The sequence below is a fragment of the Diachasmimorpha longicaudata genome, chromosome 11, assembly GCF_034640455.1.
Source record: "Diachasmimorpha longicaudata isolate KC_UGA_2023 chromosome 11, iyDiaLong2, whole genome shotgun sequence".
In the NCBI taxonomy this organism is placed as follows: domain Eukaryota; kingdom Metazoa; phylum Arthropoda; class Insecta; order Hymenoptera; family Braconidae; genus Diachasmimorpha; species Diachasmimorpha longicaudata.
This window is the reverse complement of record NC_087235.1, coordinates 5,936,199-5,945,410: the sequence shown is the minus strand read 5'-3', so window position 1 is coordinate 5,945,410 and position 9,212 is coordinate 5,936,199. Positions and strand designations below refer to the sequence as shown.

Here is a 9,212-nt window from a genome sequence, read left to right as displayed (position 1 = left end):
ATTCTATTAATAACAGAGCGGTACGAACAGTCACTAAAAATTGCATCACCAGTTCAGTCTTCTGTTGTCTATTCGGAATAGAATTTCTGTTTCATCAAATTCATAAACGGACTTTATGTTCTCCTTGTCCTTGCGTAAAGTGTAAATATTTTAATGCGAGATTTAATTTCTCCGTCGCAGAAATAGGAAAATCATGCGGAATTCACGGGAAATATGGCTGAGTTTGTCGTTAAAATTAGTAACACTTTTTTTTTAATGCGTACAGTCATCATTTGCGAGTAATTATCTTGACGAGGTGCCGCAGACGTGCCCATTTCAAACCCATTCGTCTCCCGAGACGTTCGTGAGCCCCAGGCACCGGTATTGACAGAACAATACAACAATTTTCCTGGTTTTGTGAGTAAAGAGTTGTGCTGATCCGCGGAATCACGTTCGCGAAGTCTGTCATGTTTTGCTAATCGGTGAGAAAGTTCCACCGGAGGAATTTCCAGATGGCTTTAGATTTTGGTTCAATGCCAAATTGTTTGGAAAATAATCTTGGGAATATTTTGAGTTTTAGTCGTATGAAAATTATTTAATTTTGACAGAAACAAAATAATTCAATTCATAATCAAAAAAGCAATTGAGTGCGATTTTTTTTACTCAAAATTTTTGTCCCATTTTTATTTTCATTATTTTTTTATTATCTGCAACAACGGGAAGTTATCGAATGCCGGAAAACGATCGATATAATTTTATTCAATTGAACTGCGGGACGTCAACACCACGACTCCATTGGTCACAAGGGCGAGGGGGGAGATGATTGGGGAAATTTAATATTTCATGATTTTTTCCCCTAAATTCAATTGAATGTGGCTCTTGCGAAAATTATTAATAAATCGTCCGTGAAATTCCCATTTTTGTCTATCAGCGGATGTAGGAAGCGTCGACTTATTCTGCTCTCGTTCCGTCTCACCACTTTTATGTTGAAATCAATCTCATTTCACGTCACACGTACCACTGTTCCGGTCTCCCGGCTCCGTGCCGACGTTACTTCGAATTTTCGCGGGAATTCCGGACGTGAACAGCGTCTCTGGACATCCGGAAGTTTGGAATTCACGAAAGTTCGATTAAATTTGTTGCCGATTCCCGCAACCACCCGCATCCCCCTGACAATTATTTATCAGGTCTAGAGATTGTACTCATGAATGTTGTTGACCTTGTGATAAAATACGTGTTCGCAAACAGCATCAAGTACCTATGGGCGGACTGAGCGGTGAACGGAGGTAAATATTCCCTTTGCACAAATTGATTATTGGTAGGTGCCTAGTATTTCGCTGTGTGTGTACAAAAATAGATATACATAACGTTGGAAACCCTTCACTTCTCAAAATATTTATCCTCCAATGTCAGTTCGCGCTGAATTTCGGAATCGATCGATCTCTCAGCGTAATGCAATCGATCTTTCCGAAGTTTTTGTACGTTATTGTCTCCACAGAAGCGTGAAAACCTCTTAATTATCAATTATGTAATCACAAGTAGCTGTCACGTATGATGACATTCACCAAAATAGCGGACATGTAAAAAAACGTTTTTCATAAAAAAATTCTCATTTTTTTCCCGTCTTCAACCGGAGTAAAAGTACTGTGAAACTTCTGTCGACATTTTTATATTTCGGTACCACATCTATCTATCTAGATCTTCTAAAATTCATTCTAAACCCATTTATTTTACAAAAAAATTCCATAAAAAAATCACCGGCAAAACAAAGTTGCGGAATTTGACGTGATGTTACCGACAAACTCGCGAATTTCCTTCGCGACTGTTTTCCCCAGCATTCACCAGACGGAGACACTGCGCCCCGTCGGCATCCGACAAAGTCTGGGTCCTCGGATTCAAAATTTCAAAGTAAACAACTGACAAGTTGAAGTAATAAACTGCCCCCGACTACAAAAACTCGGAATCGAAGAGTCAAGATCGAGAGGTCGAGCATTAAATACTAGATTTGTATGGCCGTCTGCATTTCGACCCAGAAAGTAAAACAATGAAAAAATAAATACATAAAAAAAAGTGAAGGTATAATCGCGTACACAAGGCCTTCTTGTTTCGATTCGATAAACGTTTTATGGTACGTCGTCACTTGACATATCGTCATTGACCAACTGTTTGATTTCTTCTCGAAATAGACAGTGCGATTCAACAACAGTTGTCCTCAGGTGCGACCTGGGGAATAAACTGAACGGAGGGAAACGTCGTAGATCGAAAAATTTCGATTTAAAGATGGAGAACGAGGAAATTGTTGGCGGAGGATAAAAATAATTGAGCAACACAATTCATGTAAACATTTGTGATGTCGAATTACGTGATGGTTGAATTATCATGAATAACCCTGGGTCACGATTATTTCGTTGTCTGTCATGATTTCACTACTGTATAAACAGAATTGTGTAATTAGAATAATTGAGATCAACGACCATTTCCCGAGGGAATTATGGGATATCAATTTCATAAGAGTAATATCGGAAAGGTCCGTCAAACGTCATAATTATGGAATTGCGACACTGAAAACTTGAGACATTTTAATTGAATTACTGGGGTGAACTTGTTTCATATTTGAATCAACCGACGTCATAATCACTGATTTTACTTATCAATTACGAAAATAAAGCAAGTGCATTATCGCATTTTTTTCCCACAATTTTTTCCTTCTCTCCAACTAAAAATAAATCCAATGGCCACACGATATTCCAGTAAATGAAATTTCTCTAATTTAAAATACACCTTACCAATATCCCCTATCATCCGATGTAAATCCAGGAAATTCCATCGAAGCCATCAAACCGCAATTTCCACCGCCGCGGAAGATGTCCTTGCATTGTCCCCTGTTCTCAGACTAGGCCAAGATCCCACGATAGTATCATAACGTCGACAATTCTCGTAAAATTGCAGTCTAATCCGGGGAGCGCGTACCTCCGCACAATTACCCGAACCCCAAAACCGCAGGAACAAGACAGCCAACGACCTGACATCCCGACAGTTTAATTCCCTCTCGAGAAAAATAAAATGAAACAAAACTTGACATTCTGTCTAGCCCCCGCCGACAGCAAAATTGATCCCCTAGCGAGGAAGCGACGGATGTCGTAACGACTGAAATCGATAAACCAGAGGAATAATGGAAACTAGTCCAAAGAAAGTCGAAGGAAAAAAAAAACGTAAGAACGGAAGTCACTGGAAAGAATGCATGCGTTCATGCGTACTATTGATTGATAGGAAGCACCAAGGATCCTCATTATCCTCACCGACGGTAATCCCGGGAGCATATAAAGCCCCTGGGCTTCCTGGTCATCGAGGAGACGTCGTAGTCGACCTCAAGACACTTGTGCTATCAAACCAAAGAGCCTCGGGAAGAATGTCGCGATTAAAGTGCGGGAGTTTCGCTTTGATTGTCGTCGTGATGTTGGTGAATTCGATCGTCGGGGTGCCGACACCATCGGTCAATGCCACCAGTGATAAACCAGAGGCCAGATCGCGGCCGAAGTTCGTGGAGATTCAGCTGCCGGTGAAGCTCACATCGATGGACGAGCTCTTCACGTGGGTGAAGACGGCGATGCAGAATATGGCGTCGAAGATCGACGTGACGCTCGCGGGAAACCGGTCCGAGGGTAAAAAGGGGGTAAAAAGGGTGGATAAGGTGAATGATAAGACGACGAGGGTTCACGAGAAGCCGACGAAGGGGGATGACAAGACGAGAACCGGCGGTGGCGAACCGTCCGCATCTCCCAGGATTGCTAACGTGGGGTACGATAGTGTCAGCTCCTGGTCGAAGACAGGAAATGAAATTATCGCACCCCTGCTTCACGCAGGGGCTTTCCTTCCCCTGTTCTTTGGCGAAGGGTATGCGGACAAGTTCAGGGCGGGTGAATACGAGAAATACGCGTATGACGTGGGGGTCGCAACCCCTGGGGAGAAGACAGTCAAGTTTAAGCCGCGAGGGGTTGACTCGCAGGGTTCGACGACTGGGGGCGGACGGAACACCTCGGGGACTGCGGAGCCTTCGCCGGAAGCTGCGGCGACGGGGAGGGTCGTCAATGGGGGTGGAAATCATCGACAGGGCGTTCCTTTTTCCATCCCCTTTGAAGCTGTCATCACGATCACGCGGGAGCATGAGGTAGGGACAAAGGGACTGGAGAATGGGACTGTGTCGGGGGCGAGTTCGAATGTCCTGTCAGGGGGTGCAGTCACACCGGTGCCGCAGCAGAGCAGGGACTGCAACCACTCAGCGCCTAGTATTTATTTCCAGCCAAGACCACAGGAGCTGGGGGGTGCGGAGGATCTCCGGGGGGAGGGCCCTGAGGTCTACCCAGGGGGAGACAGGAGGCCCGGAGGAAGGGAGAGGGTGGAGGTCCCTAAACGGAATAGTAACAGCAGGAACAAGTGGGTAGATGGGCCTTCAATTTAATCGTATTAAATGTTAATAAACAATTCACGAAAAAATTCCATTAGCCACGAAAGTCCAGAATAAAAAATTTCCAAAAATAGGGACAACTCTAGGAGGCGTCTGGTGACTCTGGGTGATCTTCTGAAGTCCATAGGTCTCATCAGGAAGTCCAACAAGAGCAGCAAACTCCAAGAAGCTGCCACCGTCACCTCAACCGCGCGAAGACCCCCAAAAAAATCACGCGATGATCCCTTTCGTCGTCCTGCATTTCACTTTGAGGATGTGAGTAGCAAAAAATTGCGATTCACGCCACCAAATTTAATATTCATGATCACCTCACTGCCAAATTAATCACGAAGACATTTAGCGGTTTATCATGCGATAAGAGTGAATCGTCTGTCCCGTGTCCTGTCATCTCTCAGATCGTTAATTTTTTCTTCTCTCGTTTCTCCTTGTGCGAGCGTCATTGATCTGTTGCTCAAGCAGGATCAAGTGAGAAAGCTCTCACAGGGACAAATAGGAAACTCGTACACCTGGCTTTGCGCAACAATCCCACCGGCATTGATGCGTTCATGCATACGCAATGAAATTATATTGATGCTATTATAGTCATCAGGAGTGTTATCAATTTCTACTTGACGAGAGATCGTGAATTAATATTGCATGAGATTTTTTTCGCTTCCATATTTTTACGTTATGACATTCTAGTTTATTTTTTACTGAAGGAGTTGCCACAGCGACCTACTAGGAATGAGAGCTCACAGAGACAGGAATTTGATGATAGCGATGAAGAGGCGGTGAGTATTTCGTCATTATGGAACTGTTGATGTTGTCCTGAATTTTATTCGTTGAATAACAGTTTATTATCTGCTTTATTTACTGAATCATAATCCGAGGCCAATTGTAATCAGCTCCAATTTTTCATCCACTTCAGAAATAAGTAGGAGAAGGGAGGAAAATTACGCTTTACAATTGTTTTCGGTAAATTGCACATGTATTATTTTATTTGTTTATTTCTTCAGGGAGGATCGCTAGGGTCTGTAGCAGAACTCGTACCCCTGGCTCTTCCCATTTTGGAAGGTTTGAGCGATGTAAGTATTCCCAAGTTCATTTTACGGAAAATTTATTAACAGATGATGTCCTTCAGTTGGACAAAATAAATTATTTATGCCATGGAATGCAACATTCTGATTGGAAATACACGTGAATTCATTAGTATCTAACGAAATATCGATGAAATGAGCAGACAAACTTTAATTCGATTTTGAAATATATATTTATTGGATTTAAGTTCATGCAATTCAGAATAAATAATAAAAGTGATGAATTTTCGATTTCTTCAGCCAGAATCAGAAGATGATCTTATCGAAGTTATTCAGGCAGCGGTTCCAATCCTTCAAGGTTTATCAGAGGTAAAATTCTGTTTCGATTGATTAATCAATTGAACAAGTTTTTGAGAGAAAATCATTGATGCTGGATTTTTCCAGGGAGATGACGACGAAGGGGGCGGGGTCAACGATCTCATCGCGATGATTGTGCCGGTGATAATCAGGATAATTAACGTGAGCTGTGATTAATGTACTTACGACGCAGCACTTGGCCATTTTTTTATTCTTTCGGCTTGTTGACTTTAGGGCAAAGACGGTCAAGGCATTGACCTGGCAGCGCTGTTCGGGCCTATTTTCAGCCTCCTCGCGCCGTTTATTGGGCCCGTCCTGGCCCCTATCATCGGCCCATTGATCCGCACGATTAGTAACGTGAGTAAATTCACTTTTCAACGACAGGGAAAAGTTAATTGAGATTAAACTCACAAAGCTCGATATGAAGAGATTGTCGTCGACATTTCAGAGAATTTCTAATGATGTTGTACGTCGAGATAATAAGTACCAGTGTCATGTTGGCGAGAGAAACTTGAAATAGATCGACAGACTATTTTTCCCCTCTATGATATAATTATGTTACGTGTTTCAGCCACCGACGGAGGGATCATCTCTGGGTGCATTAATCACAGCTATTGCAGGACCACTCAGTGCGGTAATTAATCATATTTTTATAATTATCAAAGCCCGTTATTTGCATCTCTATTCGGAGAACTTCACAACACAAATTGCATCAACAATAAGTCTTTCAAAACTTTATTATGGCCCCTGAGATATGCACAGTGAAAGTAGACATGCGAATATGGTTTTTTCTTGATGGTTGGAATTGCAGATTTTTTTTTTCTTTTGCTCCCGTGTTATCTAGCCTCAGGAACCCAGCGGGATGTCACCACTGTCGATTGTAATTGCAGGAACTACGGCAGCACTGTTGAGAGTGAGTTTGCAAATCATAAACGATGTCAACCTCCATAAATTCGCGAAGAATAAAAGTCTTTGAAAAAAAATTCCTGAATGTGACTGAATGAACATAAAATTTCCTAAAAAAAATTGAGGAAAATTCGGAGTCTTTTTTATTTTGTAAACGGTAGAGTTTATGTTTATTTTCAATATTTATTTAATTAGTTTATTATGCGTAGGAGTTGAAGCTTGGGGCACCTGGGGGATCAGACGTGGGGGCCCTTGTCGGGTCAATCTTATCCGGAGTTTTAGCAGGAACTAGTGCTGGACTCAGTGGAGGGTCCTCCGGAGGTACTGAGAGCGCGTCTCCTGCTCCCTATGGGGTGAGAATCGACTTAATTATAAATTAACATGTAAATAAAATCGTCAATGCCAGTTCTCAATCATTAAACTCCTGAACTATTTCTCAATTCAGGCGCCAGTATCTGCCTCAACGATAAATGTGGGTTTCCCAGGCCGGCCATCACCAGGTCCACCACTTAATCAATTTAGCGTGAGTACTTTCACTCGTATCATAAACAGTATCTAAAGTGCCCATAATGAGGACTCCCCCAAGTCCCGCGGATAATGATTACGAAACCGAGGGAATATATCGTGCATTAATGTGAATCAGAATCAACCGAGTCATGCTGAGGGTACCGTCCACATAGGATCAACGGTTAGACCGTCTTATACGACAATTAGGCCGACTTATCCTTATCCCCATTATCAGGCGACTGTGGCAACCCCGACGAGACTGCCATCACCACGACCACTCGTGCAACATCATTCGGTGAGTTTAGGGGTGGGTTAAGTCGAATATAAGGAGATCACGAGGGTCTGGTTTATGGTTTCAGGGACCTGTTACAGCAGCTACGGGACAAGACAGTTATCTGCCCACCGGGACTGTGAGTAGAGGACAAAATAAACTGTTCCAGTAGCTCTCAGTATTATTTAAAAAATATTAAATAATATTTCTGAGACTACAATTAACAAACTCGACGGTTAAAAAATTCTAGGCTGTTCCTGCCTCGTCAGTAAACCCTCTGGCCCTCCTGGGGAATTCAGTGAAGGACATTCTTGGTGCAGGAATTCAAGTGGTCACATCCCTGATAAACGCTGTGTTCGGGATTATCGGAGCTTCCTCGGCAGATCCGCCAGCCCCGACATACGGAGCCCCGTCGGGCTACGGTCACGCGTCCGGCTGACGCGAACGGTTGGGGCGATCAGTGGAAAGTGCCCTGATGGATCAGACGCTTACGGAAGTCCAGAAAATTCTAATGAACATTCTGGACGTTTATGAGGTGCTTTAGACATATTAATCGCGAAGTTTCTGGGCATATATTGCTCGCGAATGAATGAAAAAGCCCAATGGTTCGCCGCTTGATTCCGTAATGCCCGGAAGCTTCTGGTCTCAGGAGATACCTCGAGCCAGTTCATATCGATGTGTGTTATGATAATAAAGATTAGGATTATATGAACGGTTACCGCATTAATCGTCTCCTTTCTTATTTATCTGAATGAGTAAAAAGCCTCGCTAATTATAAAACACTTTCGTAATTGAATCAGTATATCACAGTGTCCTTACACTTTCCCATGAATATTATTATCTCCGGAGGTAATGGCTCTTCCTGATTCGATCATTGACATGTGAGCTTTCATATCCTTTATTCGCTGGCAAATATTTTGGAATAAAATTTCCACTGCACTTCAATGATTAATTAATAACAAATTTCGCCTATTTTGATGCTCAACTTTGATTTCTGGAATTTTCAGCGAATAAATTGAATATTGATGATTGGGGAATAAAATTAATATGACTAATATTCATATTTGATTGTTAATGGTTTCTCCTGTTCAATCAAATGGTCAATCAACTAATGACGCAAGTGGGATGAGGAATTGACGGTATGCTGTGGCATTTCCTGAATAGTCAGACATAATCAGAGGAAATGCCAGTCGTTTTCTGAAACTCCTGTGTCATGACTGTGTGCAGTAATTCGTCTTGGGTTTATGAATTGTGGTTTAAAAGTTTGTTATGCCTGTTTATGTAAAGAGTGTCGTATTAATTGTTAACTTTACCGCTTTCTGCGTTAAAATTGATTCGAGCCATGTAACGGGGTGATTGTCGTTAAGAGTTATATCTGCTGAAGCAATTGGTGGCAGCTGTGTCCTTTGATCATTAATAACTAAACATGGACGCTCATTAAGTCAAATGTCATGTAACTCTAGGATTTTACACTATTTATGGGATTCCTGAAGCGTTTGGGAATATTTCCTCAGCTTTTAGAAATAAAAAAATATATTCCAGGTATTGGAGGGAATTAAAAATCTCCCAAATGTTTTCCATCTCTGCAGACAATTCCCAAAAATCTTTGTTGACAAAAAAATTAATTCCTCGGGAGTTTTATGCTTTGAAATACTGGCATGCAGCATTTTGAGTTGCACTCCCTTTCGCCAATGAATTACAATGTTCTCCA

The 9,212-nt window shown here is 42.1% G+C and overlaps 1 protein-coding gene across 1 annotated transcript; it reads left to right on the top strand.

Moving 5' to 3' along the window:
• Positions 1 to 522: 522 nt before the first annotated feature.
• On the top strand, positions 523 to 9,095 carry LOC135167416 (uncharacterized). Its single transcript, XM_064130594.1, has 15 exons — positions 523 to 1,265; positions 2,929 to 4,413; positions 4,519 to 4,699; positions 5,143 to 5,214; positions 5,440 to 5,508; positions 5,761 to 5,829; positions 5,905 to 5,979; positions 6,052 to 6,174; positions 6,389 to 6,451; positions 6,662 to 6,730; positions 6,933 to 7,076; positions 7,169 to 7,246; positions 7,367 to 7,525; positions 7,590 to 7,640; positions 7,752 to 9,095. Exons 2-15 carry the CDS (start codon positions 3,152 to 3,154, stop codon positions 7,938 to 7,940), a joined length of 2,604 nt encoding a protein of 867 aa, XP_063986664.1. The 5' UTR covers positions 523 to 1,265; positions 2,929 to 3,151; the 3' UTR covers positions 7,941 to 9,095.
• Positions 9,096 to 9,212: the final 117 nt, after the last annotated feature.

Bases quoted from the DNA above. Each gene is read 5' to 3' on its own strand.
- LOC135167416 (XM_064130594.1), top strand. From the start codon at position 3,152: ATGGAAACTAGTCCAAAGAAAGTCGAAGGAAAAAAAAAACGTAAGAAC. The intron at 5,830-5,904 runs GTAAAATTCTGT...GGATTTTTCCAG, and splicing joins TCCTTCAAGGTTTATCAGAG to GGAGATGACGACGAAGGGGG. The intron at 6,175-6,388 runs GTGAGTAAATTC...TACGTGTTTCAG, and splicing joins TGATCCGCACGATTAGTAAC to CCACCGACGGAGGGATCATC.